The following is a 17,525-nucleotide window of genomic DNA, read 5'->3' as shown; positions in this document are numbered from 1 at the left end:
TCTTTCTGGCAAAAAAAGAAAAAGAAGCTAAATAGTCTGACAGTGTTTTTTTAAAGATTACACATAATGACAATGAGATGGCTGAAAATCATACATTAGTCTTTCAGATTTACTATCACAGCAAAAAGCTTTAGATTAATTAATGCTACAATATATATGAAAAATGACTAAGACAATTAACCTCATTCATCTTTAAATGGAAGAGTAGAGAGGAGAGTTTCTTAAGAACTTAATGTAGTAATTGCTAAGGTTCTACTGACAATGATAATCAGCATAAAGGAATAAGTAAAGTGTATTAGAGTAGTAACATATTCCTGGCTCAAGTTCAGACTTGGAAGAATACACAAATCGATACAGAATAAAATATGCTAGTACCATTCTGCTGCTTATGGCCAGGTGACTGCACATCATAAATGTACATCCCTTTCTCATCATAGCTGGCTGCAGCGAGAGACCAGGAAAGACCATCTTTAGTAGCAGCAAAGGCACCAACTGGCAGGAAGGTATTGAAAGAAATTGCAGAGCTGGACAAAGCGAACAGGAGACTCTAAATTCAAGTACTGTGAAAACCAAACATTAGTGACATGCTGAAGCCCAATCAACAAATCTGTGTATGAAGTCAAACTCCTTATTGGCTCCTATAATGAGTTAGGCACTCAGGTAACTCTGAAAGTTTGTCACTAATCAATATTAAAATGCAGTAGAAACACAATTTTTACATGAACTCAGAAGTTAAATGAAAATTAAGATACTTAGAAATCAATACAGAATCAATATTTTCTCATTTTACAATTGCAGAGTTTAGAATTTTTAGGTTAAGGACTTTAGGATGAAAATGTTTCAAGTATAATGTACAATGAATTTTATCCTTCTCAGTTTTCCAGAATTCATGACCACATACAGCATCCTGCAATCTACTACACTGTCACATATATATGCATGTACCATGAATAAAAATCAGAACGAATCTGAATTTCTTTCCTATTTCTCTGCAATTCTCAGTTTCTTAGTAACTGAAGAAATGAAAGATCATCTAGTTTGGAACCTCTTTAAAGGAATCTTTATCTGACTATTCATTCTGCAGCAATTAAAAAGGCTTTTTCTATGTTTAAAACATAAAACATTGCTTTCGTTCCTTTCCATAGGTTTTCCACTCAAAATTTTATTCATGCACTGATCATGAAAACAAGAATTTTTTAAATTACAAAGAAATGCTATTAGCAAGCATTAGAGCCCCTCCCATGCAATTGTCTCATATCACAAGACATAAGAAGAAAGCAATTCATTCACTGCTGTGACAAACAGTATCTTAATAGAACAGATTTTCAAAACTGTGTTTTCTTGCATTTTTGTTGTTGTTGTATGCAAATCATTGCGGTATAACACTTGTTTGGACATTAATTTTCAAAAGTTTTCATCCCCTTTCTTCCCTGGAATCATTGCCAAATATACTCAAAGAAATTTCTCAATAGGAATTAAAGCACTTTAAATCTGTAAAAGGTGGCAAATTCAATTTCACTTTCCATACCATCTCTTTTGCAATTTAATCAAAATATAGCTATTATGAGCTTGTTATGAGGCTGCCAACAATGAAGTGCATGATTATGCTGTGCAAACAGTCACATAGATTGTGCTCTGTTCTGTTTGCTAGGAACAACAATGAAATCAGTAAAAATATGTCCCATGGTTACTTCTGGTTCACCTTTACATGGGACTTTGAAGTTCTCTTGTTCTGAACCTTAGGTTCCACACTGGAAGAACATAATTAAAATAGAAGCACGTGTCTCCCTGTGCTTTGAGACAGCAACAAGTATTAATTTATTAAAACAGAATCTTTCACTGTAATATTTGAAGAAGAGGCAATTGCATCTTGTAGGAAGGACACTTCCACCAGCCAACCAGTTTTTCCTTATTTTCACTTTCTGCCCAAGTTTCTACTTGAAGGTCACTAGAGGACCTAGCAAGTAGATAGTCACCTTTGAGAATAAAAAGCTGCATGTACATCTGAACCAGGCAGCAATGGCAGACAACTGATTGACTTCCACTCTCTCTGGATAACAGATCTATCATCTAAAAGGGTAATTATTATCACTTGAATCTATACCAAAAGTTTGCTGTTATCAAGCAACTTGAGTTGCTGTATCAATTACTGTATCCATGCTCTGCAGACACAGACTGGACTCCAGTGTCCAAACTTCCCTCTCCTTCCATTCCCAGTCCTTTATCAGCACAATCTCTGTTACCACAGGGAACACCAGCAAGTCCCTAACAGTGATTTAAGTGCCAAACCATAAACCCAAGAGAGAGGTGCACAAAGCTTTATCTTGCACTTTCTCCATGCACAGTGGCAGAGGTAACCCAGTTGATGAGCTTCAGTCCTTAAGCAAAAATGAGATGTAGCACTGGGCTGTCTGAGAAAATGACACTGTCTTTCTCAAGACAGGCCACTGGACTGGAGCTGGCCCACAGACTCCTTTGGTAACATACAAAGTTAAGACAGGAACTAACCCTTTTAAAAGCTATGAACTAACAATCAAAACCCATCAACTGTATTTCCCACTTTGACACTGGAAATTAATTAAGCCAGCACTTGAAGTTTTGTAAAGATTATACACCATTCCTAGATTGTTTTCACAGTGATAGCCGAAATACAGAACATATAAATACTGACCTTGTTTCTTTTAACCCTTCTTTCTGAATGACTTCCAGTATTTGTTTTGCAGTCATTGGTGAGTTGGGATACTTTTCCAATGCCTAAAAAGAAATAATAAATGTAAGTGACAACACACAGCTGTCCTGTGAATATGAAAGGTTATGTGATCATGCAGTTTTTATGCAGTCATTTGTAAAAGGCAGGGAATGATAGTGTTGAGACTGGAGTCCTCTGTCTGTTGGAAGGCCAGATACAACGCAGGAAACTTCAGCAAGAAAAAGATTCACTTGCTGCTTTTGTACATCATCTGCTACCTCTGCCTGGGAAAACTCTTACCAGATTACAAATAAAAAAGTTGGAATACGCAACTGGTTTTATGACACAGCAACAGATTTTCTTTCAGGCATGAGGGGAAATATATAAAACACAAGAGCCAAAGGGAAAAAAAAAATACCCACTAGCACTTTCTTTGATTTTTATTACTTTAGAAATCTTGGAGGTCATTTGACTATTCTACACTTAGCTTTGCCATGACCTCAGAAAAAAAAATTGGCTAAAACCTTCCATTTGTAGACCAGAAGCTACTGTAAGAATTGACACAGTGGGGTTTCAATTTTAAAATGCCTTTTAATTCTAAAAACAATGAAAAATGAAGTAGTCAGAACAGCCACAGCACACAAGATGCTACATGACAGAGTGCAGTATATTTTTCCCGTTCAGCTCAGTTTTCCACTCCTTTGCCTTTTCCAATTGAGCCCAAAGTAACTCAGTCCTCTTTACAGATAGAACCATCATCTAAGAATTTTTCTGATTTTCCACTTCCTTTTTGTCCCCATCAGTTTTATGCTGTTAAACAAACAGCCACTCTTTTGCTCCTGTAAAATGCCAGACTGATAGCCCTGGAAAACAAAACCCTTCAATCCGCAGTAAAAGGTGTGGCACAGCAATCAAACTTCCCAGAGCATCTTGCCAATATATCTCAGCCAGAAGTTGCATTTCTACCCTCTGTAACTATGAAATCAGTTTGGTCTAATTCAAATCATCCTGAGCTTCTCTGTAGTAGTTACTACCAGATAATGGCAATTGTGAAAGCAGCTACTACTATGTGAATACCTGCACACTAGGAACTAGAGACACCACCACATCATATCACACAAGTCAAACTGTGAAGGGTGCTGGCCAGGGCTGTAACTCAGCAGCTCATCTAAAGCCAAAGACTGCCTATTTACTACAGCTTGACCAGCTCAGCCCTTTTCTGCCATTTTACTGTTCTGATTTCCTGCCTGTTCTCTTTCACAGCCAAAATGCAGTTTACCAGATCTTTCAATTCTTTGTTACAGATGAGCTTTTTATCCTTTATCTTTCAGTTCCACAAAGGAAAAGGTATAGGTGAAAGTTGCACCAGAAAGGTCAGGGAGTTGAACTGAGCTTATCTCATGTACATCAGTAGGCAAGATTCAAAAGGGACCCATCAGGAAAGGAAAACCAAAAGTTGATTTGAAAGGAGAAAGAAGAGAAGGTTGGAAAGAGTAAATGTATAGCAATAAGTAAGGACTGAAGAAACTGCACAGAGCTGGGAAAAGGGCCATTGCACACAAGGGAAGAGAAATGATATGATGTATTAGTGACAGAACAACAATGACACATTGGAAAAATGACAATGCGTATAAAGATTAAGACTAGGATGAGAAAAGATTAATGGTGTGAAGAGAAAAATGGAAACTTTAACCTTCAGAAAGAAGACAAAGTACAAGGTAAAATGAGAATCCACCAAAATAAAGAGAAAAGAGAACTGAACTGGGAACATTTCAAAGGGCAAACTGGAAAGGACAGGAGAGGATACTACACTGTACTGGACACGGCTATGAAGGAAACTGTGTGCACTTGAAAGCGGGGTTACTCACTGCGGAGGATTCCCTGTTTCTCTTCCTGAGTACAGGCCCCTCAGCACACCTGGGCAGCTCCTCCCTGCAATTGAGAAAATTTGGGTAGCCCTGTCCCCTTCTCTACGACATCACATCCTATTCTATAAAGTCAGTAAAAGTGCCAAGTATTACCATGAGAGTTTGACAATAATGGGAAAGAAACAATAATGCTAAGCAAACATCAGAAGTCACCCTGTCCTGGACAATGGGAGAAGGGAGAGCAGTTTGTGCTGAGGAAGCTGCACTGAACTGGTTGTGGAAACAATGGCCAGACATACAGATACGGAAGATCATCTTCACCAAACAACAATGAAACCGACAAGTAGGATGCATAACACCACTACAGAAAGTTTGATGAAACCCACAGGGCAGATTTCAAATACCACAGAATGAAGTGAACACATTCAGGGGATAATGACAAATTGAAATGCAGACTGTTAGACAGGCTGAAAGTGCTGGAGTAAATAATTGCCCATTGTGTGGATTTGCTTTACACTGGCCACGCAGTGTGGGCTGCAGTTCATATATCCCACAAATTTAGTTCTGTTCATCTAACCTTTTAAACCCTGTTACTTAAGGAACTATTCATACCCTAACTGAAAAGCCTAAATTTTCCAATTTAAACACTGCTTAAGTTGAAAATTCTGTTATTATATACAAGATTAAGTTTTCTTTATCATAACAAAGATTAATTAGCAGAGAACCTTAGTAAGGATGGGTTTTTTTCTGCCCCTCCCACCATGCTGTCCATCCTCATCATTGCTCCTCCCCTCCCCCCAGTTTTAGCCTCATCATTTATCACAATAAGAAAATAAAAATAATTACATGTAAGAACCTTTCAATGATAATATAATTTTCTTCCCTCAGTTATGGAAAACAGCATGAGAGCATTATTTAAGATTTTGTGAGCTAATTAATACATTGAACTGTTAATTACACTAGTATCTCTTGCCTCTGTATCTTACCACTAACACTGCTAAAATCCTTTTGCGTTTCTAAGACTTTTGAAAATAATATTAGAAATTCAAACTGAATAACTAACTGTGCCTTAAGGCAAACAACATACTAAAATGCAGTAGGAATAGTTAAGTCATAGGCTTCCTGGTCAGACACAGTAATGCACATCAGCGGAGGAAGCCGTAATTTGTTTTAAATATCTTTCTTCTTCTTCCCACTCCATCCACCAACACTCGTATCATATATGGGCAGTGACTAATAATGCTGAAATTAAAGCATGCCAAAGTACTGCAGTGAAGAACATGACTGTTTCGATGCGTTTTGTTAAGAAGGACAATGGCAGAAGAATGGTTTGCACTGACTGCAACCTCTATCACAGGGGATCAGATATGCTCTATTTATTCCTGCCATTCAACCATAGCCTTAAAAAGGGACAGACAGTAAATAACTGGGAAAAATAATGTGATACCCATCAGGACAGAACAAGAACAGAAGTAGTCACTGCACAGAACACATTCTTGGTGCTCGTTCAAACCCTGGTTAACAGGAGAAGAAGGCTCAGATCATACCAAGCACATTGAAAATCAAACTTCCCAACAAATGGTAGCAGCCTGACAAATTGTAGTATTTGTGTCACCTATAGGTATCAACTCACAACTTCAGAAATGTTAAATAACAACACAGGTGTCGCAAACACATATATTCCCAGTTTCACTGTAAAAGTCATGTCACTTATTTAGGACAAGAAGAAATACAAATTCATTTTCTCACCATGGTATCTATCATCATCTGTGTGTTGACAACTACTTGAAAAAATCAGTTGCCACATGGGGGAAAAAAGTTTCCAGTGAACTGTTAGCAGGAAGACTCTAGTGCAGAGTCAAGACTTGAAGATTTGCATAAGAGAGAAATCCTGAATGCTCAGCTTGCCTAAAAAATCAGAAGAGGACTGCTCTGTAATGGATGGGATTATTATTTTAATTTATATATACAGATGCTTGTGACTACCAGAATCAGATCTGCTCAATCATTTGCATTTTAGACACTGAAGAAAACACAGCAGAAGGACAAAGTGAAGAAAGTCAAACCAGAGAGTTGGCCCTCTTTCCATCCATAAACATTCCTGCAGAAAACAGGAAGCTTTGCCTGCAGCTATCAGTTATGACACTGACAGAAAATAATTCTTCTAAACAAGAACCAAGTGTGTTCTGATACTGCATTGTGGTCCAAAAGCAGCGGGCAGATCAGCCTAGTGGGCTTAACACTGCTGATTGTGTGACTAAACAGCCTGAAACCAGCCAGAGCTTCATCCACTTCTAGATTCTGCTGGCAGGGATCTGAAGGTCAGGTAGCTGACAAAAAGCAGGATCATTTTATTGTAATAGACTGAGCCACTAGTCAGAAACTGAAGCAATTCTCATTAGAACATTATTTTAAAAAACTGAGGAGGAGGAGGAGGAAGAGGAACAGTACAGTTATTCCCAGTGCTCTTACTCATCAGCTAAAAGACAAGTCAGGCTGAACTACACAATGGACAATCTTTATTGCCCAAAAACAGCAGGGTGAATAAAAGAACAAAAAAATCAACCAAAGAAACAAGCAAACAAAACCACCAAACAAAACCCCCCAAAAGTTTTCTTTCTGCTAAGCAGAAAATATAAATTATTTTCTAGCCACCCATTACTAAATTAATGAATTGAAAGATGGAGTATTAAGCAGGGTACAAGAAATAACAGCATCCTGGAAAAAATCCAGCATTGTCTTCTACAGCTGCTTATGTGAGGTTAACAGGAGGACTGACATCTATTGTGGGAAATGCCCCACTAAAATCTTTTGTGTTCATTTTTGATTAACAGCTTCAGTCACTGGGGAATTATCAGCAGCTTGGTAAAAGTTCAAAGCCCTTTGTATAAAGAAAGATGGGTAAAAGGTTTGGAGAGGAGGGGAGGGTACAGAGGGGGGGAAGAAAGGAAGTGGATAGAGATGGATGAAGAGGTGAAAACAGCAAGGATGGTACACAATACATGAAAAAGAGGGATGATTATAAGGGTAGGTGAGCTATGACCTATTATAACACAAGTTCTCAAATAGGTATTCACAGAACTCTTGCTGATCATGATCAAGAGAAAAGTAAAGAGTGGTTTCCAGGTACTAAAAGTATTAAAAGAACTTGAAACAGGAGTAATAATTCTCCTGGTAGGACTTTTGTCTTTAAGCAGTTGAAATTACAATAAGGAAATTATAAGATCTAAGTAGAAGGAGGTGCATTTCGTAAGACATGTCACTCTCAGTATGCTCTACACTATGAAATTGTCTTTATAATCCACTTGACACTACAGATAAGCAAGAAAAGAAACATCAAGCAAGGAAAGGAATAAAGATGTCCCATCAATAACAACGGAACACATAAAAAATACCGCAACATGACGGAATATATTAAGTTTTAACATCAGTTTTGTCCATACTTGCTAGTCCACACTTTTTTCACCTCTCAGCTTTTAGGTTCAGAGGTAATGCTACCAACCAATAGAACTCAAAAAGTTTAAAGCACACTCATAAAGTAATTTTCCCCAGCTCTCTTTCAGTGAAAAGCATTTTGCTGCTCCTTTATCATGAACTACAGGGAACAACTGGGCAAGTGTTTCCTGCAAGAGAATTTCTACTATAGAATTTGCAAGTAGGTCTGAAACCACCTACCTTTGCTAACCTGACAGATACATAAGACATTATCATCATCTCCTAAAATACTGAATGAAAGAAAAGAGCAAGAAAGAAGCTGAATAGTTTCTTTGTTCATGCCATTGCTTCAACTGGATCATTTGAGGCTTGTTCCAAGATGTCTGAAACTTTTATTGTTCTTTCCAAAATTTAGTTATGTCATATTTCAAATGAATATAAAGGCAGTTTTGCAAATTCCAGATAAACTGTACTCTTGACATTTTGAATTCAAAAGAAATTGGATTACAATTCAGTTAAAATGAACATACAGTTGGGCAATTCCTTTTAAAAGGCACAAGCTCTAACAGCAGTGCAATCCTGCTATTGCTAGTGGTCTCATACATCACAACAGAAAATGTAGGATAAAGTTTTTAGCTCTGAACAATTGACTTATTATAATAACTTACTGACCTGGTCTAACATACTGAAAAAAGTGGAAACCTTTATATTTCTCTCTTTACTAATGCAATCAGCCTATCCAAGCAACTGGGAACTTTCACTTACAGGCTCTGTCAGGACAGATCCATAAACACCTCTGTGACTAGCAGGATGAACCTAGGGAGCACACAGAATCCTATCAGATTTCTAAGATCAGGATCAAAGATACCCCAGTGAGCATGGTGTCAAATTTGCTATCCCAGTATGGGTTCCACTATTAGCAGCAGGATTACTAACAATGATTTCAGTTCAAGCAATGGAGCATCCAGATTCCCAGAATGATTGCTCAGTTCTGACAGTGCCACATTCAGTGCCAGTTCTGCTTAGCCATGCAAGCCATTCCTCTCCTTGCTTCCTATTGCAATACCACATTGCCTCTCACTGTGCCCACCCTTTCCCTACTCTCAAACTGATACTCTCATCTTCTGAGGTGTTGCAATAACCCTAACTTGTACATCTCCCACCTTCCCACATCCCTACCCAAATATCTTTCTTCCCTAATCCTTACCACAGCACAAGCCTACAGGATATTCCTATGTCCTCTACCCCCACAAACATGAGTGAATTCATACAGATACAGCTTATGCCATGGTTTCCCCCAAACCTGCACACAGGCACACAAGTGCTGCATAGATACTCAGCACTGGTATCTTGCTGGCAGCACACTGTAGCTCTTAGGTGCTGACAGGACAAATTGTGATGTACACCTCCTCTGGCTTGCGGACCACATTCTCTTGCCTACTTAGTTTACAGTAGAAGCTTCACCAGCATCGACCCAGCTGGAAAACTTGGGTCAAAACTTTTAAAACTACAAATCATTATTTCAGAGAAGAGACAAGGAGCAAAAAAAAAGCTCCGCCATCCCAAAGTGTTACTGAAATCTGTACTCATTCAGTGATCACATATGCCATTTTCCTGAAATGCCTCTAATTGTGGCAGGGATAAAAATCCTACTTTGGCACCTACTTGGCACAAAAAACAGAGACCTTGCTTAGATGACTGGAACTAAGGGAGCTGAATGGATACCAGACCCTGTCAGCTTCCTTTACATTACAGATAACAGAGGAAAGAACTGCTATCAGTGTGAATACATTTATCACTACTAAAGGAACAAAAAAAACCCTATAAAACTAAGAAACACCAAACCTTAAACATATTTGTTTCCATATATGCTGTTTTCTCTATTGGAAGATGATACAGATTTTTATTTTTCTAAGGCACTGAAAGGTTTGCTGTATAACTTATGTTTCAGCATAGTACGATAAAGAAATAATTACAAGGAACAAAACTTTACAGAAAAATCAACAGAATTAATATATCTTTGTTTCAGAAGCTTTCATCACTTTATTTTCCTCAGGCAAGCATAATGTGTAAGGGTTACTTTTAATGTGAGAAATAAAATTCCTACTGGCTACTCCATGAATGTACCAAATTTAACAGGAGGTGACAGTTGTGCTGATTTTCTTGCCATTGGTTTACTATCAGAGTTTATCTTGTTAGACAGTGTCCTAAAGATACAGATCTAAGATTTCTAGAAGGCGAAAAAGAAAACAGGAGAAAACAGAAAATAGAACACAAAATATTTTAAACTATGCATTCTACATAAATATTCTTACATATTAGTTTTGACCATTTTAAGTATTTCATCCTGGTAAAATTGCTCACTAAAAGAAGAAGTTTAATGCTGCAACTGACATTGATTCCATTGATGCACCATGAATATATTTATGTTTAGAGAATGTCTAATGACAGCGAACACAAAACCATAAAATTTATACTTCCATTTTAATTGTGTGGGATAGAAGGCAAGAAACTAGCTCAGCAAATTTACAGCATATTTTGCTGTTTTGGTGAACAACCAGGATAAGTCACACTGATCCTCTTAAGCTCAGAAGGGAAGTCCATAAATTTCACAATTCATTTGTCTAGACTGTTTCTCACTCACAGGATGATACACCCTTCAAAACAATAAGCAAATGGACATGGAGAACATAACTAAGAATCCTTCTTAATAATTGTATCCCAGAAAGAAAGGTTACAATGCATGGAAAACACAGAATTAAATTTCTGAGAGATGTACAGCAAGTGATAAAGCTGAAAAATATGTAAGTCCCTTGCAATCAACACAACAGAAATCCACTTTCAGTTCTTTAAGTTCCCTAAGTACACCTGTTCAAGTACTGACGGAAAATGGAAAACCAAAATTTCTACAAAATGAAAATGGCAAACCAAAATTTCCACAAAATGAAAAATTTTGATCCAAAACCAATGGCTTGATTTTAGGGAGGAGGGAGAAGTGTTGTTCATTTTAAACAAAAGAGTATTTCTTGTCCAAACAGACAATAGAAAAGAGTAAAGAGTCGTTACACGTTATGTACCTTTTTTTCTTTCCAAAGCCTGCACAATTATTTCACATCAGGTTTTATTAGTCTGAATCATGACATCATTGTGTACAGAGTACAGTTCACTGGCACAATCCAGATCTACTGCTTAAATTGCTCTGAGAATAGATATGATAAGTCATGTTTTTGAACTAAAGAAATACAGCCTTCTCAAAGAATGCATAAAGAGAGAATTCTTTTGTTAGCTGTCAGTGAGATTTTGCTATCTCTGTTAAATATATAATGGTTAGTGTCATAACGAAGATCAGCCATCGTGTTATGGCATTTATCTTCATGAGTGAAGAGAGGAAGGGCTACTGTGATTTATTCCGTCTCTCCTCATGAGACGATTAATGTCATAAGAGATTAGTCTTCAGTACTGACTTGTACACAGAATATAACACAGGGCTGGAGTGGGATGCTAAGCAGTTTTAATTGCCACAAGTTTGGAAGCCCACATTACTTACATATGGCATGGTTGACAATTAGTCATCTAAGATTTTCAAAAATAGGAGAATATTTTGCAGCTCAGTAAGTCATATCCACTTCGTGTCACTTATTTGTTCAGTCCTTCTTAGCAGTGTTTCCACATGGTCCCTTCCCCCAACTCATCACCTAAGTCCACCCACACTTGTCCTCTTAAACACATAATTTATTGTAAAACTGAAGTCCATATTGCTGGTTTATATAGATTTTCGATAGCATCTGTTTAAAGGTTTAAAAAATTCGCTATTTAACAACTATTACCAAGAAACATTTGTCACAACACAGGCAGATTAGTGAGAGTATATAATGGCTCTGCATCCAGGTTTGTACAAGATGTATAAACAGCTTTCCTCAATATTTGAGAAGTTATGTGCTCACCTCTTCCCAGGGACCTTGTAAAACAATCTGACCATCCTAAACTGAAGGTAATAATTTTTCAAAAGCTTATCACTTCGTAGAAATGCACACAGAATGTTTTGTTTACATGCTGCTCGCTTCTTCTTATGGCAGAAAATACTTCAAATATTACTGTAGTGAAAAAAAATAACAAAACAACAAGCCAAACCAAAAACCACCAACATGATAAGCACAAATTCTGTAAAAAAGGCAATAATTATTTTTCCCCCAAACCAGAACATGAACATTCTGCATTTTTTTTTATATCTCCTTTTCTGAATACTGTTTAATCAAAAAATCCCTTAATAAAAAAGGGTTTTTTGTTAAAAACAGCAATTCCTTACCATTGGTGTACATCAAACAGAACACATTATTAAAAAGCTCTCATGATAAAGTGTTATCTTTATCTAGGCTTCTCAAATATTGACTTAAACATTTTTATCAGGCTGTTAATCACATCCACATTCAATGTGAACAGCAACTGAGACCAGTCTTGACAGTCAGGTAACAGGGCAACATTATGGCAGGGAAAAAGTATTGTGAAAGCTAAGGACACTTCTTATTGATGGTAAGTGTATAGGAGAGAAAAATCAATGGGTCTTCATCAGTACAACTGTCTACCAGCTGGATGTTGATTTTCCTTAGAGATTAAAACCAATAGAAGCAATCACTTGGCACAGGTGAACAAATTCAATAGGACCTCCAGTCTATAAAGGAGAAAAGTGAACAGTGAATTCAAGGCTGGAGTTCATGAAGAGACAAAATGCTGATTGTTAAACCAACAGTTTGCAATCAGATCTCGAAACAAAATACAGAACGCGTCTTTCCCCGTGGGGGTACAACCTGAAACTGTTCAGTATAATCTGCAATTGTTGTGAAGGTCCCAAACTCCTGACTGCCTAAAGGAATTATTTCAAGCTGCAAGACTGGCTGAACCCCTCCAAGTCAAGCTGGACTGGACTGACCAGGTTACAGTGTGAAATGACCATCACCCACACATATCATGCAACTACCATAATCAAACACCAGAATCACAGCAAAATCATTGGTCAACAGAGGGGAATCACAGAGGATTTTACTAGGGAATATAAATGCAGAAACGTCCCATAAAGCTGGGCTTCCAGTTCAAGACAAGCTTCTATTTTTAGTGGTCCCTAATACCATTGCACATTTTTTATCCCAAGACCCCCCACTATACACTGAACAGAGGAACTGTACCTTATGGTTACAGGATGGTAACCATAACCCAAGAAAAGCAAATAAAGAGAGAGTAAAACATGGCTTCTATACAGTATATTCTGTCACGGATTCTTTGCTTTTTCTATGAGAAACAAATTCTATGAATTTTCCTGAAGTCACATCTCCTCAGCAAATATAGGACTAAACACTGTCAGTTCTAGGAAATGCTACTGGCCAATAAATTCAATGTCTATGGGGTTTAGGCACATAATTTTATATTTAATGTTTTAGAAGCTGAAAATAATAGATTTTAGCTCTATGGAAGAATAATCTATTTTAGCTGTAGGGAAAAATTACAGTGCCTCAATTTGGGTTTCTGGTGTAGCTACTGACTTCATACTCTACCTTTGAAACAATCAGAATCCCAGAATCACTGAGGTTGGAAAAGACCTCCAAGATCCTCGAGTACAACGTTTGACAAAACACCACCTTGTCAACTAGACTACAGCCATGTCCAGGAATTTTATGAACACTTCCAGGGATGGTGACTCCACCATTTTCCTGGGCAGTCCATTCCAATGCTTAAATATGTTTCAGTGAAAAATTTCTTCCATTGTCCAACCTGAACCTCCTCTGGTGCAGCCAGAGGCATTTCCTCTTGTCCTGTTGCTGGTTTTCTGGGAGACCATCTCCACCTGGCTACAGCCTCCTTTCAGGTGGTTGTAGAGAATGATAAGACCCCCCCTGAGCCTCCTTTTTCTCCACAATAAACACCCCCAACTTCCTCAGCTGCTCCTCATCACACTTGTGCTAAAGACCCACTCACTCCATCACCTCAATGTCCTTCCCAGATTCAGGGGCCCAGAACTGAACACAGGATTCGAGGTGAGGCCTGACTGGTGCTAAGTACCAGGGGACAATCACTGCCCCGATCCTGCTGGCCACACTGTTTCTGATAGAGGCCAGGATGCCACTGGCATTTTTGGCCACCTGAGCACATGCTGGCTCATGTTTAGCCACTGTCAACTACCACCCCCAGGTCCTTTTCCATTGGGTCACTTTCCAGCCACTCCTCCCCTCAGCCTGTGGCACTGCCTGGGGTTGTTGTGACCCAGGTCCAGAACCTGGCATTTGGCATTTGTTGAACTTCACACCATTGGCCTCAGCCCATTGATCCAGCCTGTCCAGATGCCCATGCAGAGCCTTCCTGCCCTCCAGCAGATCAACACTCCCACCCAACTTGCTGTCATCTGCAAACTCACTTAGGGTGGACTCAATCCCCCTCATCCAAATAATTTAAAAATATATTAAACTGGATGGCTCCAATAGTGGCCCCAAAACTGAGCCCTGGGGGGAACACCACTATGACCAGACACATTTGGATTTAACACAATTCACCACTGCTCTCTGGGCTCAGTCATCCAGCCAGTTTTTAATCCAAAGACTGTACCCATCAAAGCCATGAGCAGACAGTTTCTACACAAGAATGCTGTGGGAGCCAGTATCAAAGACCTTACTGAAATCCAGGTAGACAACATCCACAGCCTTTCCCACATCCAGCAGGCTGGTCACCTGGTCATAAAAAGGTGATCAGCTGGGTCAGGCAGGACATGACTTTCCTAAACCTGTGTGGGCCTGATCCCCTGGTTGTCCTGCATGCGCTACAAGATGGTGCCTTTCCAGACACTGAGGTCAGACTGACAGGCCTGTAGTTCCCCAGATCCTCCTTCCAACCCTTCTTGCAGGTGGGCATCACATCACACTGCCCACTCTCCAGTTCTCTGCGTCCCCCCTGGTTGACCAGGACTGGTGACAAATGCTGGTGAGCGGCCTGGCTCTTCTGCTGGCTCCCTGGTGTGGATCCCATCCGGCCCCACAGACTGGTGAGTGTCAGCTGGCACAGCAGGGCACTGCTGCTCCCTCCTGCATTACTGCAGGGCACTGCTGCTCCCCCCTGCATTACTGCAGGGCACTGCTGCTCCCCCCTGCATTACTGCAGGGCACTGCTGCTCCCTCCTGCATTACTGCAGGGCACTGCTGCTCCCTCCTGCATTACAGCAGGGCACTGCTGCTCCCTCCTGCATTACTGCAGGGCACTGGCTGCTCCCTCCTGCATTACAGCAGGGCACTGCTGCTCCCTCCTGCATTACTGCAGGGCACTGCTGCTCCATGCTGCATTACAGGGGCTCTGTTCTGCTCCCTGTCCCTGCCCACCAGCTCAGCAGGTGGCTGCCTTAAGGATATCAGATCTTCCTGCTGAAGACTGAGGCAAAGAAGGCATCAAGTACCTCAGCCTTTTCCACATCTTTGGTCACAATGTTCCCCTCCACATCCAATAAAGGATGGAGATTTTCCTTGGCCCTCTTTTTGTTGTTAATGTATTTATAAAAACACTTTGTATTATCTTTCACAGTGGTGACAACATGGAGTTCTAGCTGAGCTTTCACCAATCCAATTTTCTGTCTACAAGACCTGATGACATCCTTGTACTCTTCTTGATTGTCTGCCCCTATTTCCCAAGGTTATGAACTCTTTTTTTCTCCCCAAGTTCCAGTGAAAGCTCCCTGTTCAGCCAGGCCAGTGTTCTTCCCTAATGGCTCATCCTTTGGCACCTAGGGATAGCCTGCTCCTGTGCCTATAAGAGTTCCTTCTTAAAAGTATGTCCAGCCTTCCCGGACTCCTTTGTTTTTAAGGGCTGTTTCCCAAGATGATCTCTGAACCACTGTCCCGGACAGGCTGAAGTCTGCCCTCCAGAAGTCCAAGATAGTTTTGGTGAACCTCTTCCTTACTTCACTGAGAACTCCATCATATCGTGGTCACTGTGCCCAAGATGGCCTTGGACCTAGAGGCTCCAGTGGGAGAATCTAGATCTTTTTTTATTGTTGTTGCTCTAGTAATAATAATAAGGGCAAGATAATTTCAAACCAATTCTGAAAATTCTAATAGGAGACCTTACTGCCAAATGAATAAGAAAATATTTCAGATGACAAATTGGTTTTCTTCTTCACTTATTTCAAGGGCATTACTCATAATTTCAACAACACTCCTTTAGCCAAGATAGACCATAGTACAACTTGCTCTAAAAATACACTGAATGTAACATCATGTAAACATAGCATTTTATTTCCAAGACAAAGGGCTGTATTTTATAAAGAAGATAACACAGACTATTTTTTTTAATCTTGGTGTTTCATTGAAATCCTTTTACTCTTAAAGTCTGAGAAGAATTTAAATTTTAAAGATGAAAGTTTGAGGACTTTAGCTATGATACAATTAAGTTAAATGGTAGAAAAATGAATAAATAAATAAACTATATTTTATCAATGAATTGAGAAACTGGGACTTTTTCCTCATTTTTTTCATTGTCAGTCAGATTTATTTTTTTACTTCCTTCACTATCTTTGCTATTCTACTTCTCATTGGTACAAGAACACCTCCATTTTCTCCACTGCTCCCCAATGCAGTATTGTCATTTTTCTCCCCAGGATTACATCAGTATCACCCAAGCATACACTCTCTTCACCACATGACATGCTAACAGACATAAAGCCAGTTTCATTCTCTCCTAGTAATCCCAGAAAATATATGCAAGTGCTAAAAGTAATAAGCTTCATAACTATTATTATGTATGGATGGAGCATTTAAAACCTAATTTTTTTTCCCAGAACATTAATTCTCAGAATTCCCAGATTCTCTCCCTCTTCCTCCACACACATATCTTAATTTTAATTTATAAAATTAAATTCAACATTTAAAAACACTTGAACTCACACATGAAGCTTCTTGCCATAACAGCTCCAACAATGCAGATAACACCGAACAAATGCACTGTTTTTTAAAGTCTCCTAAACCTTTTATTTGCTTTGCAGCTCTTTCAGAACCTTTCTTTTTCCCAACCACCATGCATATATACCAGCTTCACTTATCCAAGCTGCCACTTTTGTATATCTGGCTCAAAATGAAGACAGAAGCATTATTTCACTCTATTTAACATTACTTTAAATAGCTTGAAACATTTTCCTACAGCTCAGACACTAATAAAATGAACTAGCACAAGAAAATTACAGGATGAAACTGAGTCTGTCCTCATCAAGGACAGTTAAAATTGACTAACAATGACAGAGATATTATTTTCATGCTATTTTTTATTTAATGGAAGTGTTACAGATTCTGAGAATTATAGAACTATCGAATGGTTTGGGTTGGCAGGGATTTTAGAGATCATCTCGTTTCAATGGCCCTGCCTTGGGCAGAGACACCTTTCACTAGATGACATTGTTCAAAGGCCCATCCAACCTGGCACTTAACACTTCCAGGGACTGGGCATTCACAACTTCTCCAGGCAACCTGTTCTCGTATGATTAGAAAGGCTTGATAATGTGTCAAACAGTC

The 17,525-nt window shown here is 39.0% G+C and overlaps 1 protein-coding gene across 1 annotated transcript in view; it reads right to left on the bottom strand.

The window, feature by feature from the left end:
* The window catches only part of ASXL3 (ASXL transcriptional regulator 3), a 123,603-nt gene that overhangs the window by 93,103 nt on the left and 12,975 nt on the right, over positions 1 to 17,525 (bottom strand). The window contains exon 2 of the mRNA XM_053991396.1: positions 2,672 to 2,754. Coding sequence (XP_053847371.1) covers positions 2,672 to 2,754 — 83 coding nt within the window. The remainder of the gene's footprint in view (positions 1 to 2,671; positions 2,755 to 17,525) is intronic.

This window comes from Vidua macroura, chromosome 1 (genome assembly GCF_024509145.1).
Source record: "Vidua macroura isolate BioBank_ID:100142 chromosome 1, ASM2450914v1, whole genome shotgun sequence".
NCBI lineage: Eukaryota > Metazoa > Chordata > Aves > Passeriformes > Viduidae > Vidua > Vidua macroura.
The sequence above is the reverse complement of the archived record's forward strand: the minus strand, read 5'-3'. Positions and strand labels throughout refer to the sequence as shown.